The sequence below is a fragment of the Chiloscyllium plagiosum genome, unplaced genomic scaffold (assembly GCF_037043375.1).
Source record: "Chiloscyllium plagiosum isolate Xiang-an unplaced genomic scaffold, Cpla_swu_hap1 HiC_scaffold_12, whole genome shotgun sequence".
Classification (NCBI taxonomy): Eukaryota; Metazoa; Chordata; class Chondrichthyes; order Orectolobiformes; family Hemiscylliidae; genus Chiloscyllium; species Chiloscyllium plagiosum.
Window position 1 is genome coordinate 53,341,579 of NW_028270150.1, and position 18,130 is coordinate 53,359,708.

Here is an 18,130-nt window from a genome sequence, read left to right on the forward strand (position 1 = left end):
AAACTGCATGAATTTATGTAAAACTCTGTTATCTCGCTTTTTAGGTTAGAATCAGTCTAAACATCAGGTCATAGACAGAAAACACAGGGGGCTAACACCTTCAACATATTGTCTAGCTGTCACCATTGTTAACAGCTAACCTGAGAATGCAACTTTTTTAAAAAAAGGTTTTTTGATTTACACATGAAAGAAGTGAAACTATCATGGTATTCAAACAGATGAAAGACTTAACAGACAATCAAGGTATTTTTTAATGTATAATTTCAGTTACACCACACTGTAAATGTTTGCTATAAATCGTGTTAGGATTGAGCCCTCCACTATCACCTGATGAAGGAGCGATGTTCCGAAAGCTAATGTGCTTCCAATTAAACCTGTTGGACTATAACCTGGTGTTGTGTGATTTTTAACAAAAAAGCAAGTATGATAAAATCTTTACAAGCTACCCAGTATCCTTTAATGGTTTTGTAGACCTAAGTTAAGTTCAAAATGTTGAACTGAGTTTCTGTTTGCAGCTGTTAAACCACTTCTTATCAGAGTTGCAGTCTTACCAATGTTTCCTAATATTTGGACTCTGTTTATCTTTGGACTCTGTTTATTACCAGACTGGCAACAGCAGATACTCTGAACTTTTGAATCATATCCAAGTTATACATGTTAACCTGAGCCATTGAAGTAACTTTAACCTCCTCCCCCTGCAAAAAGCAATGTATCCTAGTCAGGAACACCACTCCCTCTCCCCACCCTGCAACTGGTGACCTACTCCTAGTTACAACACGCCCCCCACAACCTCCTTGTCCTGATGACCCTTCTCCCCTCCTATCCCAATACTGAGCTTCTTATCAGCTCTAATGGCAGAGGATGACCTCAAGAGTCCCTTGCTGTGTCCTGAAGAACATTGGTTTTAACTTAAGGCCTTCAGTCCCTCTGACTAGCCATCGAGCAGAAAATGAGGAGAAAACAGTTACTGATAAGTTCAGAAACTGCATTTCTGGCTTCATAGGCGGGTCTTACAATCTCCTGCTATCCTCCCTACCTCCCTGTAAAGGTGTCTTCCAAAATAGTTATTTTACAAATAATTTTCAGCATGCTATCAGTTAATGCTTTGGCAGCTAACAAATGTCAATATTTAATATTGAAAATCCTGTCTCACAGTGCCACCTGTAGGTACAGCTGGTATTGCAGATGATGGTTGACATAGAAATTAGATTATTTACAGTGTGGAAACAGGCCCTTTGGCCCAACAAGTCCAAATTGTTAAATAGATTGTTCAAAACCACTCATTCATTGATTGTAAAATGACAGAAGCTCTTGGTGGACATCCGAGCACATTTCTCATTAGACAGTGGCAATTATCAATGTTGCCTTGTTCATTGCTCTCACCTTACCCATATTCAGCTCAGATGTCCACCCATATTCAGCTTCCTAACTTACCAAATACATCAAAAAAGCTAAATGATAAGAAAATTTGGTGTGTAAACTGAAGTGGGGGCCTGGTGAATTCAGCTGGCTGCTTGTTCTGAAGGTCTTCCATATTAGAAACCAGACTCCAATATCTTAGGGTACACTCCATAGGTGACGGTGGCTATGTTCCTCCATGTTCATGGACCTTTGTATTCAACATGTGCCAGCCTCTAAGACCTGTCATGATACTTCTCTGACCTACTTACACGATGCTTCTGCATTTTAATGTTGCACCTCTGACTGCACTGACCATGATCATTGCAATGCTGCAGTAAGGACACTGTGCGCTCAGGGACACAGTCCCAGCTCACAGAGCGGACCAGACTGCAAGGGCTTATGCCTGAAATGTCGACTCTCCTGTTCCTCAGATGCTGCCTGACCCATTGTGCTTTTCCAGAGCCATCCTTTTCAACTCAGACTGCAGCTTCAAGCTTTTCACTCACTGTCATAGCGATCACTCACTCTAACCCTCATTGGATGCTCACAGCCCCTGCTTTCTCGTACTTTGCCTGGTCAGCCAGAGACACCGGACTAATACTATTTCTGTCTTACCTTGCCATTTAGTGCAGATGAGGAGCCAGGAGGCTTGTTATCACCATCAGCAGGCCTCATTAATGTGGATACTCTTTAGTCAGGGGGTCCTGGCACAGGGGCTTGGAAATAGTCAGGCAATCAGGGTCAGGATGCTGTCCACATAAGGGGTGTGTTGGGCAGCTCACGACTCGTCTTCAATCTTTTTGCCCTACAAGGGCAAAATTTCTTGCTGGAAGGAGAGACAGGTGGGTTTTAGGGGAGATGAGTGGCACAGCTGCTTCGTTCGTATTAGATGGTGAGATATCCCAAACGGGTATGTAGGTAGCACAGAGGGCATAGAGGGTTAATTTTTTTTGGGATTGGGCTCGGAGGCAGTGTATGAGTGAGTGAGGGAATGTGCTGCAGGTATGGAGTGGTGGAGCATGAGTCATAGAGGTGTACAGCATGGAAACAGACCCTTCGGTCTAACCCGTCCATGCCGACCAGATATCCCAACCCAATCTAGTCCCACCTGCCAGCACCTGTCCCATATTCAAACCTCTCCCATTCATATACCCATCCAGATGCCTTTTAAATGTTGCAATTATACCAGCCTCCACCACTTCCTCTGGCAGCTCATCCCATACACGTACCACGCTCTGCGTGAAAAAGTTGCCCCTTCGGTCTCTTTTATATCTTTCCCCTTTCACCCTAAACTTATGCCCTCTAGTTCTGGACTCCCCCACACCAGGAAAAAGACTTTGTCTATTTATCCTATCCATGTCCTTCATAATTTTGTAAACCTCTCTAAGGTCACCCCTCAGCCTCCAACACTCCAGGGAAAACAATTCCAGCCTGTTCAGCCTCTCCCTATAGCTCAAATCTTCCAACCCTGGCAAAATCCTTGTAAATCTTTTCTGAACCCTTTCGAATTTCACAACATCTTTCCGATAGGAAGGAGACCAGAATCGCATGCAATATTCCAACAGTGGCATAACCAATGTCCTGTACAGCCGCAACATGACCATCCAACTCCTGTATTCAGTACTCTGACCAATAAAGGAAAGCATACCAAATGCCTTCTTCACTATCCTATCTATCTGCGACTCCACTTTCAAGGAGCTATGAACCTGCACTCCAAGGTCTCTTTGTTCAGCAAAACTCTCTAGAACTTTACCATTAAGTGTATAAGTCCTGCTAAGATTTGCTTTCCCAAAATGCAGCACCTCGCATTTATCTAAATTAAACTCCATCTGCACTTCTCAGCCCATTAGCCCACCTGGTCCAGATCCTGTTGTAATCTGAGGTAACTTTCTTCGCTGTCCACTACACCTCCAATTTTGGTGTCATCTGCAAACTTACTAACTATACCTCTTATGCTCACATCCAATTCATTTATATCAATAATGAAAAGTAGAGTCTTGCTGGGAGGTGAGTACCATAGCAGAGAAAGTGTGAAGTCCCACCTCTGCACCCACCCCAACCAGCAAGAGCTCCAGGTCTCTGCCTGGAAAGTGGGCCAATGATTTCTCCTCTCAGCCACTGTCTGGGTCAAACATTGGGAACTCTGCAGAGCAACTGTTATATAATTTTACAAGCTGTAACATATCTTATTGATAAAGTAAACGTCTGCATTTGCTCATAGGGCTGTGACAGTTTCCTGGGATGGGATTCTCTTTAAAATAAAAAACAGCTGTACATGTCTAAAAATCTCCCCGGGCAGGCTCAGTAAACAGGCTTCTTGTAATCTTGACAGCCCACTCCCCTCCCCAAGAGCTACCCTGTGGAAAATTACAAGTCTTTCAACATGAATCCTCAGACTCTTGTGAAATCTCTGCCTCTAATTTGTAACCAACAGCGTTCACAAGACAGAATTGATTATTGGCACCATACCATTAATGTTTCTCCTGAAACTGCAAAAACTACCAAAAAACAAACCCCTCTAACCATCCATTCTACAGAGTATCTGCTCCTTTCTTGAGAACATCATGTGGGAGTCTATTGATGTTGGGACCCCGATCTTTACCTTGTATAATATACCTACTTTTAACCAGTATTTAATGCCAATCTGTAGGCCCAGACTGGGAAAGCAGCATGTGGAAATGACCAGAGGAACAGGGTAGGACTTTCTGCTTTGATTTTGGACTCTCTCCGCCTCCCCCCATCCCAACAATAGTCAGAATCAAAATGGTTCCCAATGTTTTCATTTTCCTCTGTGTGCTTCCAGAAGAGATTTCTTTCCCCTGTATTTTATAAGCCTGCATAATGCAGAAAAATATTTTAGTACCAGATAGAGTGTGGTAATAACAGGGTTCCATTGTGTGTCTCGAGTAACTTGCTGCCATTTTGTGACTTCTTCAGAATAAAGCTGCCGATTATATCTTGATCACAGTTTCAATGCAATCACAGCCCTCACTGTGAAAAATATGTGATCACGTGTACAGATTTGAATAATGAGGCCACTTGTAAAGAGGGAATGTAATTAACTTTGGCTACATTCTATGCTAGATTCACCAAATCAAAAAGATAAGCTGTAGCTTTTGCTCAATTTAAACATATAAATATTAATTCAGTGCAATGTCGAATTTTTCAGCAATGCTAATTCTCTGCTGCCCCCTTGTGTTCCTTTTGACTGTCGTTAATTGCAATATTTTGTGGTGCAATGCTAATGTTCCTTGGTCTGGTCCAAAAAGTCCATGTGCGTGTCCCACCTCCCTGAAGGTTCATAATGAGACCAAATGTGTTGATTAAAACATAATAGGTTGGTGAGGAAAGATCCTAGCGATCAGTCCTGCCTATCCCATACGGTTCTCCCTTCTTTATCCGGAGCCATGTAATCTCCTTTTAAAGAGCTGAGAAAACAGGTAAATGTCAATTAATTTTAAAGAATAAATCTGAAAATATCTCCCTAACTCCTTCAAGCAGTCCATACGACTAATTAATTTTAGTTCTAATTAATTTTACCTATATTTCTTGTGAGGAATGAGCTCTGCCCAGACTTGCAAACAAGTCCAGCTCCTGCTCGAAGGAATTCCATAAATTGGAATGCCTGCTCCAGATGGCAACCTGTACCACTGTTGTTGATTTGACTGTATCAAAATAAAACTCATGGCTCGAGACTGATGGTCTGTGTGTTCATACTGTTGGTATCCCGATTCAGACCTGCTTCAGGAAAGATTTTTGTTTTAACAGGAAATAACTTAATTCTGCATTGGGGTCTCAAACCTCAGTAGAGCACCCAAAAGAACATTAGGTTGCAGATTGTTATTCGTTCTTCCACCGTTGCTAGATCTAGGAAGTTGCAACCACGTATCACATTTTGTGAGGCAAGGTCCCTAGCACGAAACCTTTCTCGAAACAAGCATAGAAATAAGGGACCAAACGAGGCCATTCAGCCTCTAGAGTCTGTCCTGCTCTTCTAGATCACACTGACCACTTACCGCAATGCTATATGCTATCTCTATATCCCCTGACATCATTAGTAACTAGAAATCTATTGTAATGTAAAGGCTAAGCTTTCTGGGCTCTCTGGAGTATTCTAAAGACTCCACTCCCCTCCTGCCCCCACCTTGTGAGTGAAGAAGTTCCTCACTTCTATTAAAAGTGGTTTTCTTTTCAGTTTATCTGTTCATCTCTTGCTTGTCTAATTCTTCTTCAAGTCTCAGGACATACTCCTCAATTCATATTCCTACCAAGTTTTGTATCATGTACAAACTTGGAAAAATCACAATTGATACCCACATCCCGATTTTCTAATTGACCCATTCGGGTTCACACATTCAAATCATTGATGTAGATTATGAACAGCTGGGGCTGATCTTTGTGGTACCTGGTGAGTCACAGCCTGTCAACCTCAGAATGGTCCATTTATTTTTCTTCTTTGTTTTCTGCCTGTTACCTGTTGACCAACTTCAATCCTTGTCAATATTCTACTACCAATCCTACGCACTTTGATGTTGTTTACCAACCTCTTGTGTGAGGCTTTAACAAAAGCCTTCCAGAAATCCAATACACATTGACTGGCTTCCCCTTATCAACTCTGCTTTAAAAAACACTATTGGGTTTGTCAAACATCATTAACCCTGCATAAATCTTGTTGATGCTGTCCACACAGGTGATTATTTCTAAATATCCAGTAATCACATGATTTATAATTTATTTCTGACATTAAGCTAACAGTTCTGTAGATCTGCATTTTCTCTTTCCTTCTTTTCTTAAACAATAAGGTTACATTTGCAATCCTTCAATCTAGAGGCGTGGTTGCAGAATTCGCGGAATTTTGAAAGATCATAAATGCATCTACTATCTCTGTAGTCTTTTCTTCCAACACTTCAGGTGAAAAATGTCAGGGGATTTGCCAATTTTTAGACCTATTAACATCTCTAATGCTTTATTTTCAACCAATACTCATCTCTTTCAGGTCCACACTCTCATCAGATTCTTGAATCGTAATTATTTCAGGAAGATTTCTGTGTCTTCTTCTGTAAAGACTTTCACAAAGTATTTATTTACTTTCTCTGCCATTCTCTATACCCTGTCATAAATTGCCCCACCTCTTCCTCCATATTTCTCTTTGCCCATATTTTTCATTGTACTTACATATAAAAATTTTTTTCAATCCATTGTTTCTTGCTACTTTATGCTGTATTCAGATTCTATTCACTTATTTATCCCTTGCACTGCCTTCCTGGTCTTTCTAAACTGCCCTGGAGACACCCATTCCATCTCTGCCCAAATGCTCTTAATCTGCAGTGTGACCACTTTGTTGAATGCTCTAAGCACACAAGTCCCAGTTTTGTCTATGACTCGCAGCTATTCTGACCTCCAAGCAAGTTTCAAAACTCAATGATGGGAAACAAAGATACATTCCGCTCATGAGATTGCTTAGGCCATGTGAAATGTAGACGGCTCCCTACATGGCATAGGATGGGTATTCCATACAGCTGAACTGTCCTGCCGTGCCTTAGCAAATTCATTAAATCTTGTTAAACAGCAATTACTAAACCCATGACTATTTCTATCTGGGACAACACGGGCAGCAGATACAGGGGAACAACACCAACTGCCAAGTTCTCCTTCAAGCCACTTGCAATTCTGAGTTGGAAATATGTTGCAATCCTTTCAGCTTCACTGGGTCAAATTCCTGAACTTCCTTCCTAACAGGGTTATGGGCATTCCTCCTCAAAATTGAACCTGGGTCACCAGAACATTGCGTGGTTGTCTGGATTACTAGTCCAGTGACAATACCACTACACCATCATGGACATAAGTGGACTGCAGAGGCTCAAAAAGGTAGTTCACTACAACCTTTTCAAGAGCAATTAAAGACAGGCAAGAAATGTTCAACCAGCCAACAAAGCTCACATTATGTGAATGATTTTAAAAAAAAACTTTTTTTCAGGCTGATTACTTTAACCTGGAGACTAGAGAGTAGAAAAAATTAATTGTACAATCAGGTGCTGGGATTCTTGCATTCAATTCCTTATGCAATCATAAATTTTACTTTGTAGTAGCAAGGGAGTGGCACTAGCTAGAAACCTTGGCCTTCATATCTGACCCACATTCTTTCAAATCTATGAATAACTTAAGGTTAAAGGTAGAATTTTCATATATTTAATTTGGAGGGTTTGAGTTCAGTATGCACTTTTAATGCTTTCTATGAAATCCTCCTGGAACATTAGGGTCTTTGTTTGTTGACCTTTGTATATATGCTTCTTATGATGTTTTGATATAACTAAAACATATTCCAGTGCGGAGGAAAGATGGTAGGTGGAGTTGGGGGTCAGGGGTGTAAAAGACAACCATCCATGGTTAAACAAGAAGGTCAAGAACAATATAAAGTCAAAAACTAAAGTATACCATATTGCAAAGGCCAGTGTCAGGCTGGAAGATTGGAAAATTTTCAAACGTAAACAGAGGAAAACTAGCATAAAATATCAGAAAGAATAGCAAAAGCTTATATATGTATATAAAAGGGAAGAGAGTCACTAATGTGAGTGTTGGTTCCTTGGAAGATGAAACCAGAGAGTTAATAATGGGGAACACTGAAATGGCAGCGATGCTAAATCAATACTTTGCCTCAGTTTTCACACCTGATGAAGGGCTTATGCCCGAAACATCGATTCTCCTGCTCCTTGGATGCTGCCTGACCTGCTGCACTTTTCCAGCAATACATTTTTCAGCTCTGATCTCCAGCATCTGTAGTCCTTACTTTCTCCTAGTTGATTTTAACCGACTGCAAATCCTCTTGCAAGGATGCCTTCCTTGAAGAAGCTCTCTTCCTCCCTCATTCTTGAAGAAGGGCTTATGCCCGAAACGTCGATTCTCCTGCTCCTTGGATGCTGCCTGACCTGCTGCGCTTTTCCAGCAACACATTTTTCAGCTCTGATCTCCAGCATCTGCAGTCCTCACTTTCACTCAGTTTTCACAGTGGATGACAATAGTACCATTTCTATTGGAACAGGCAAGGCGGAAGCAATAAAAAAGGTAGAACTTAGAGCAATCGACATTGATAGGGAAAAGGTACTCTGCAAACATTAGGATTGAGGACAGGCAAGTCTCCTGGACCTCATGGCATGCATCCTATGGTATTAAAAGAAGTGGCAGTGGAGATAATGGATCCATTGGTTACCATATGCCAAAATTCTCCGGACACCGAAAACGTCCCAATGGATTTGAAAAATCCTAATGTAAAGCCCTTTTTGCCTTCCTCCCTTTTTGAACATGTGGAAAAGTGCAGACCAGTTAGTTGAACATCAGTTGGAAAGTGTTAAAATCAACTATCAAGGAAGCAATGTCAGGACGTTTGGAAAGTCAAACGCTATCCAACAGTCAGCATGGTTTATGAAGGGCAAATCATGTTTGACTAATTTGCTAGAGTTCTTCGAAGATGTAGCAAGTAAGATGAATAATGAGGATACTGTAGATCTAATTTATCTGGACTTCTGGAAAAGATTGATAAGGTGACACACAAAATGTTAACTCACAAGGTTGGATTCAAAGTTTGTGAGAAGATTTGTAGCTCGGGTGCTCGTTGCTGTGGTTCTGTTCGCCAAGCTGGAAGTTTTTGTTGCAAACGTTTCGTCCCCTGTCTAGATGACATCCTCAGTGCTTGGGAGCCTCCTGTGAAGCGCTTCTGTGGTGTTTCCTCCGGCATTTATAGTGGCCTGTCCCTGCCGCTTCCGGTTGTCAGTTTCAGCTGTCCGCTGTAGTGGCCGGTATATTGGGTCCAGGTCGATGTGTTTGTTGATGGAGTTTGTGGATGAGTGCCATGCTTCTAGGAATTCCCTGGCTGTTCTTTGTTTGGCTTGCCCTATAATGGTAGTGTTGTCCCAGTCAAATTCATGTTGCTTGTCGTCTGCGTGTGTGGCTACTAGGGATAGCTGGTCGTGTCGTTTCGTGGCTAGTTGATGTTCGTGGATGCGGATCGTTAGCTGTCTTCCTGTTTGTCCTATATAGTGTTTTGTGCAGTCCTTGCATGGGATTTTGTACACCACATTAGTTTTGCTCATGCTGGGTATTGGGTCCTTCGTTCTGGTGAGTTGTTGTCTGAGTGTGGCTGTTGGTTTGTGTGCTGTTATAAGTCCTAGTGGTCGCAGTAGTCTGGCTGTCATTTCAGAGATGTTCTTGATGTATGGTAGTGTGGTTAGTTCAGAGGAGGTCCACTAGATTGATCCCAAGGATGAGGGGTTTGTCATATGAAGAGAGATTGAACAGTTTGGGCCTATACTCATTGGAATTGAGAAGAATTAGGGGAGATCAAATTGAGGTGTTCAAGATGATAAAAGGTGCAAATAAAATAAGCATGGAGCAGATGCTTCCTCTTGTGGGGCATTCTAGGATGAGAGGGCATAGTCTCAGATTAAGAGGCAGCAAATTTAAAACAGAGTTAAGGAAAAACTACTTCTTCCAACGGGTTGTGAATCTGTGGAATTCACTACCCCAAAGTGTGATGGATACTGGGACAGTGAGTAAACTTAAGAAAGAGTTAGACATTTTTAATTGGGAATGGATTGAAGGGATATGGGGAGAAGGCAGGAAAATGGAGGTGAGGAGCATATCAGCCATGATCAAATGGCGGAGCAGACTCGATGGGCCAAATGGCCTAATTCTGCTTCTATATCTTAAGATGGTATGATATGGTAATTAATTTTACCAATCAGTAATACTTTAATTGGTCAACTTATGTCGACAGCCCTTCAAAATGTTTTTGACCTAAACCAGCTCATTTTTTTACTTTATTTATATTTTCAGGGCAAACCTTATCCTTTCAAGGCTCCCTTTCCACCGATGTGGAATCCATTTGTGTACCTGGATTACAACAACCTCTGGAGAACCCTGGATAACATGGGGAAGGAGGTAAAAGATCATTTTAAAGGTTTATATTAAATATTTAGCAAACAAAGTGGCACGGTGGCACAGTGGTTAGCACTGCTGCCTCACAGCGCCAGAGACTCGGGCTCAATTGCCGCCTCAGGTGACTGACTGTGTGGCGTTTGCGCATTCTCCCTGTGTCTGCGTGGGTTTCCTCCGGTTGCTCCGGTTTCCTCCCACAGTCCAAAAATGTGCAGGTTAGGTGAATTGGCCATGGTAAAATTGCCCGCAGTGTTAGGTGAGGGGGTAAATGTAGGGGAATGGGTCTGGGTGGGTTGCGCTTCGGCGGGTCGGTGTGGACTTGTTGGGCCGAATGGCCTGTTTCCACACTGTAAGTAATCTAATCTAATCAAAGCCCTGTTACTTTGAGAATTATCCCAGTGATAAACCTTACGTATAAAAATGTACAGGCTTTGGTTCTCTTTTGACCATAAATAATAGTGAGGACCATTTTCTACCAATCCAGAATTGAACATAATTGAGTATTAAATAAGAATGAATGAGATCAGAAAAGTAGTTCAAAGACTGCTGTTGGAGAAGTGAGTTTTGGTTCATGGGGGATTCGCATCACAAAACTAGGATCTGTACCATTGGAATTGGCTACACTGAAACTATGGGAGCTGCATAACTAGGGAAGTAGAGAAGAGTTTAATTCACCTCTGGTGAAGAGTCAGCTAGACTCAACATTAGCTTGCTCTCTCTTCATGGATGCTATCTGACCCGTTGTGATGTGTGGGGCTGGAAAAGCACAGCAGTTCAGGCAACATCCGAGGAGTAGGAGAGTCGAGGCATACTGGAAGCACGCCTGACCTGCTGTGTTTTTCCAGAACCACACACTCGACTCTAATCTCCAGCATCTCACTTTCTCCCTGACCCATTGTGGTCGCTAGCATTTATTGTTTTCAGTACAAATTCCAGCATCTGCTGTAATTTGTTCCTCAATTTCAAGCTAAACAAGGAGTTGAGGGATCAGGCTTGAATAAATGTTAGAAAACAAGGGATACAGTCAAAGCGGGTGAGCAAAACATTAGAATGGAAAGTGAAGGTTGGAGAATGGCAATAAGGAACAGAAGAAAAATCTAAAGAATGTATTAGCAGTAGGTCTAGCTGCTAAAAAGGTAACAAAAAAGCAACTAAAGGCTCTACATCTGAATGTGCATAGCATTCATAACGAAGTAAATTAATTAATAACACACAATAGTGACTAAATATGATCTGATAGCTACGTTGAACCGTGGCTGTAGACTGACAAGAACTGGACCCTTTATGTTGAGTGATATGTGATATTCCAGAAGAGTAGGAAGTTAGGACAAGGCAGAAGCATGGCCTTCATCATCAAAGATGGTATTGGTGCAGTAATTAAAGATGGCTTTGATTCAAGAGATCAGGATGTAGAATTGATTGAGTTAGAATGAGGAATAGTTGAAAAAAAATAAATCACGAGTGGGAATGGTCTACAGGTTCCTGAACAGTAACCACAATATAGTGAAATTTATACAAGAATAAATTTTGTGGTTGTGATAATCTACAGTAATAATTGTGTTCTTTTAATCTACATATATGCTGGAATAATCAGATCATTGGTAGTATCAACAGTCTCAATGTGAAGTTCACAGAATACTCTCAAGATAGTTTCTTAGAGCAGCACACTCTCGAACCAACCAGAGAGCAGGCTATCCTCTAGGTAACATAGTATGATTTGAACTTTGCAAACTGCATCAAAAGAATAGTGAGTCTAAGACAAATGTTTTAAACTTAAATAGGGTAACTTGGGGAATATGAAAGGTGAGCTAACTAATGTGAACTTGAATCTTGGGCTTGGAGATGGATCAGTGATGATGCGGTGCCAGGCATTTAGGGAATATTTCAGAATATTCAGAATAAGTACATTCCTACGACAAATAAACATTCTTAGAGTGGGCCCACCATCTGCTATTAATTAAAGAAATGAAGAAAAGCATTAAACTTTAGCAAGGAACTTTTTCCCAAAGTCGGGGGAGTTCAAATCTAGGAAGCATATTTTTTAAGATGAGAGGAGAAAGATTTAAAATGGGCATGAGGGGCAACTTTTTTAAACAGACAGTAGAATGAACTGCCAGATGGATGCAGGTCCAGTTACAACATTTAAAGGATATTTGGATATGTTCCTGAATAGGAGAAGTTTAGAGGAATATGGGTCAAATGCAGGCAAGTGGGACTAGTTTGATTTAGGAAATGGTCAGTGTGTACTATTTGGACCAAAGGGTCTGTTCCCATGTTGTGTGACTCTGTGACTTAAGGGAAGATCATATAGCTGTGCAAAGCTGAGTGACAGGTCAAATGCCTGGTCAGAATACAGAAAAACAAAGAACCACAGGAAGATTAATAAGAAGAAATAAATAGAGCATGAAATGAAGTTACATAGAAATGCACAGTGAAAGACCACTTCGCCTTTATAAACACAATGCAGGAATTGCATTTTGATAGAAATACCTTGTTCATAGATTCATAGAGATGTACAGCATAGAAACAGACCCTTTGGACCAACTCATCCTCCCCATCAGATATTCTAAACTATTCTCTACATCCTTCTTACTCATGTACCCATCCAGATGCCTTTTAAATGTTGTAAGTATACCGGCCTCCACCACTTCCTCTGGCAACTTGTTCCATGCACAACCCTCTGTGTGAAAAAGTTGTCCCTCATGTCCCTTTTAAATCTCTCCCCTCTCACCTTAAACATATGGCCTCTAGGTTTGGACACCCTCACCCTGGGAAAACACATCTAGTTATCTAATAGCATATCTGAAAAGGGTAAAGAATGAATAAAGTGTGTGTTGGTTCTCTAGAGGGCGAGAATGGGGAGATAAAATTCAATAACAAGAATTGGTGGATGGAATGAATAAACATTTCCTTCTATCTTCACTATTGAAGGTATAGATCATCCCAGTCATCCCTGAAAATCAGGAGGTTGAAGGAGGAGATTAACTTGATGAAGTTATAATCACTATGAAGTGGTATTGAGTAAGCTAATGACTTAGCTGACAGTGAACACTGAGTCATTGCATATTCTGTAATAATATTGTATAACATAAGAATTAGATAATCCTGTCCAACCAGAATCTTTCAAAGGTTATCGGAGTTGTGTGAAAATGTGAAATTTGGAATACAATCAGACTAACTACAATCTTTTTGAATGGTAAAGTGGGCTTGAAGGACCAAAGAGATTACTTCTGCTCCCGATTTGTGTGTTTGGAGTTCGGAGAGTGTGTTGTACAAGAGAGAATGAAATTATACAGATTAAGAAGTAACAGGAAGAATGTGAAATTGTGGATGAAAATTAGGGCAAAATGGGAAGGAGAAGTGTGGAGCTGTGAAATGAATCAGACAGCAGTGGAAAATGATGAGTATTAAAATGGAGTGAGCATTTGCATGTAGACAAAATTTGCAGAAAACATAACTATTTCTATGATCCCAACATTTAAAATGTTCTCTTATAAATTACAATTTTACAAAATTATTGGCAGAAATGCACTTACATGCAAGTTTCACAACTTCATTCCAATTAATAAGAGTATTTGCAAAAAGTAGAATGAACTTTGTCTTTCCAGATACCTGTTGATGCACCATGGACTGCTCCCCATGCTGAAGAATGGGATAAAATAACAATGAAAGAACTGTTTGACAGAATTTGCTGGACCGCGTATGTTTTCTTTAAAATTATTCTTTTTAGATAGTTAACCATATTTCAAGTTCATTATACACATTCTTTAGTCCAGCTGAGTTCTTGCCCTTTCTCAGAGAGAATGGTTGGATGGCCAGACTTTATACTTGTGCCAACACTGCCTTTACTCTGCAATCAAGAGATATGAATTACTGTCCTGTATAGAGTATCCAATCTTGATTTTATCCATCCTTACTTTGAGATAATGTATCTCCCTGCTTGTCACAGCTTAGACTGAGGACTGAGCACAATATTACATTGTGTAATTCTTGTCCTTGCCCCTCTGATGCTGAATTCCATTACAGTACTAGATATGGTAAAACTATGTTTTGTATTGGCTATCATGAGATTTATTGACATTTACAGTAATGTTACAACTATTTCCTATGTTATTTATTTACCAAATTAATTTAATGAATTTTTACAGTTTTTTTTTGCATTTTACTATTACTTCCTGTAGATAATGAACAGTAGTTTATTTTATACATAAGGTGTTATTGAAAATTGCATTTTTTTAGGCTTAATTTTGTTGAGGGTATATGACAGGCACAGAATAAGATGGCTAGTAGATTTAGAAAACTCATTACACAGCAGGGTCAGTCAGACAGGTGGATGACTGTGAGGAAAGGTAACAAGGGAATTCAAAAGTCTCCTGTGGCTATTCCTCTATCAAATAGATATTCAATTTTGTGTGCTATTGAAAGGGATAGTCTCTCCGAGGAAAATAAAAGGGATGGTCAGTTATGTTAGACGTTTGACAAAATTTAAAAGAATAATTGTTATAGGGGACTCTCTGTCAGGGACACAGGCAGGAGATTGTGGGCAGTTGCATAAATCTATGATGTATGTTGCTTTCCTAGTGCTAAGATTAAGGACATCTCTAAATGTTTCAAACATATTATTAAAGGAGGGATTGAGAAGCAGGAAATTATTGTACATGACTCTGAATTAGCTTTCAAAAAGCTGAGGCTTTGACATTAGTTATTTTAAGATATACATCATTCAAAACAATTGATTCATGCAACGTGCTGTGAGCAGAGAGTTACTATCTTATAGATTTTCTTGTTCTTTGTTGAACGTGAGAAAGGTCACCAGCCTGTATGCATGTTAAAAAGCATGTCTTCAAGGGTCTAGAGAATTGGGGATGGATGTAGATGCAGAGAAGGTCAATTAACAGGAATATACCATACTTTACATGGAGGATATTATACTGACAGGATGGGTCCAGGATCAGTGGACTGATTTAATGATGTGAATAAGGATCTGTTAGTGCTGTATGGACTTGGTGTAGATATACAGTACATGAATTTCCAGAAGGCATTTGTAAGAATATTTTTAAAAATATCATATCAAAGATTGAAAATTGCAGAAAATAAAAGCATCTCCATAGAAATTTAGTTAGACCACATTTGGAGAGTGTTAGCTATAAAGAGAGTTAGACAAACTTGGTAGCATTTTGGCACAGATAGACAATTGGCTGATTAACAGGAAGCAGACAGCAGGCATAAACTCGAGAGGTGTGCCATAGAAATGAGTGTTGGGACTTCAACATTTTACCATTTATAGAAATTACTTGGGTGACAGGTTAGAAGGTATAGTTGCTAAATTTATTGATGAAACTAAAATAGATTAGAAAGCAAATTGAGAAGAGGACATAAGGAGGCTACAAAGAAGATATTGAAAAGCTAAATGAGTGGCAAAGATGTGCCAAATAGAGTACAGATAAGGAATAGGAAAACTGAAATTTTCCATTTTAGGAAGAATAAAAAAAAATCTAAATGGTGAGAGATTGCAGAATTCTGAGATGCAGAGGGATCTGATTGTCTCAATGTGTGAATTCTAAAACTTTAGTGTTCACGTGCAGCAAATGATAAGGCAAGTTAGTAGGATGTTTCATTTACTGAGAAGGAAATTGAATATCACAGTAGGGAGGCTGTGCTTAAGCTCAATAGGGCATTGGTAGGACCACATCAGGTTTACCGTGAATAATATTGGTCTCGTTAGTTAAGGAAAGACGTAAATGTGTTAGAAGCTGTTCATTAGAAGATCTGTCAGTCTTCTACCTGGAATGAGAGGATTGTCTTACAGGAAAAGGTTGGCCACGCTAGGTTTGTAAACACTGGAGTTTAGAGGTGATTGATTGTAACACACACGATTCTTCACAGGGTAGATGTGGGAACAGCTAGCACTAGGGATCACTGTTACAGTAAGGAGTTGTTCATTTTAAACAGTAATGAGGTTAAATTATTCCTCTCAGTAGCTTCTGAGCTTTAGGAAGCTTCCTTCCTAAAAAGTTGCTGGTAACAGACAGCTGGATGTTCACAGAATTTGGTTAAGTATCATTTCAGGGAGTGTCAAGAGAATTTATCTCTGAGTGTGCTAAGCTTTTTTGTGTAATTTGACACCATTCATCTCATTAAGCACGCATCATACTTCTACAGTGCTGTGCTCACACTCCCCTGCACTTCACAACAGCAGATGTGCTCAGCATTGTTGGAACCTTCTGGAGTTCCAGCCACTGACGTCATGTTTAAAACTCAGCTGTGTTTCAGATCAAATGCTGCAAGTCCTGAATAGCCCTTTACGTTTGCAGAGTGTGAAGAATTACTCTGAAGATGACCAACAGAGGCAAACTGGCATCCTGCTTTGCTGATAGGAAGCTGGAGGTGCTGGTGGACAGGGTAGTGGACAGGACGGTTGTTCTCTTCTCTCAGAAACTCAGATTGGTGCACACGGTGAAATACAGCAACATTTCCACCCAGTTGACCCATCACTGCTGCCAGCCATGACAAACTATCTTTGTGTCTGTGGTAAAAGTCAAGACAGAATAAAAATACCATGCTCATGAAAAATCTAGCTTTGGGGGTGGAGGCAAGGCAGGGATGGTGTGAACATCTGAGTAGGTACAAAGTGAGTGAGTGTAATCAGATCAAGTGAGAATCCCTAAGATGCAGCCTCATTGAATCCATGAGATCAGATGTCCCTGTGTGCAAAGTGTCCTGGCAGCAGTGTTACAAGGAAAGCGGCCAGTACACACAAAGTACAACACAAGTGCAGAAAGTAGATCAGAGATGTGCTGTGATGGTGCAGTGAGACTGGTACCTTTTGGGTGCCCATGCCCATAGAGGAGGGATGTGTGCAGTCAATGCACATAGAGCATGCTCTATGATATTGGTACCTGGTGTCTAAATGGAGATCTGAAGGAGCAGGTCATAGATTCATGCAGCATGAAAACAAACCCTTCGGTCCAACCAGCCCAGCCAACTATAGTCCAAAATAAACTAGTCCCACCTGCCTGTGCTTGGCCAATATCCTTCTAAACATTTCTTCTTCATGTACCTATTTAAATGTCTTTTAAACATTGTAACCATACCCACATCCACCACTTCCTCTGGAAGTTCATTCCACACACAAATCCAACCACTCTGACTTTCATGTCAGGGTTTGTCACTGTATCCTTCCTATCTGTGGGTGGGAGAATGGGAAACTGCATATCAATGAGGTGAGGTTAAATAGTAATGAAATAGGTTACTTGCTGCTCACTGGTGAGAAGTTTTTCTCGCGGATCAACACTTGGTTAGAAGATGTGACGTTTTTCTTTTTGATGTTGAGAAGCTCCTCACTGACCATCCTATGCAATGCTGACAATGTTCTCACCTATTTTAATGTTTTTTAGTGCCGAGGTAGATTCCGCTCTTGGTGATGACTAGGATTTAGGCTCAGTGTAAGGTTGAGCATATCATCTTTGGGATTATAGTTATTCTTGTTCGCCTAATAAATTGGGGTGTTAGGGAATTTTGCTGCTAAAGTAATCTGTGCATATTGCTGATATTGTTCTTAATAAGGCAAAGGGACAAGATATGTAGTTTTCTTTGCAATAGTGTGTAGCCCTTCTTGTTAATAACTACTTCTATAACCGACTGCCCTGCAGAAGCGCTCAAACACAAGCCCGTAAAGGTACACTTAGAACACTTGTATATCTCTGCTTTCACTGTTTTTCCACAGCTATTAAATACATTAATACCATTTTAAAAGTGATACATAATGAATGTAAGAGTGATACGTGGACTTAACCAA

General features: G+C 40.4%; 1 protein-coding gene across 1 annotated transcript in view; it reads left to right on the plus strand.

Annotated features, from left to right (window-relative positions):
* The window catches only part of maoa (monoamine oxidase a), a 170,711-nt gene that overhangs the window by 118,758 nt on the left and 33,823 nt on the right, over positions 1-18,130 (plus strand). Inside the window, exons 4-5 of the mRNA XM_043700856.2 lie at positions 10,231-10,335; positions 13,941-14,032. Of these exons, the coding sequence (XP_043556791.1) occupies positions 10,231-10,335; positions 13,941-14,032 (197 nt within the window). The remainder of the gene's footprint in view (positions 1-10,230; positions 10,336-13,940; positions 14,033-18,130) is intronic.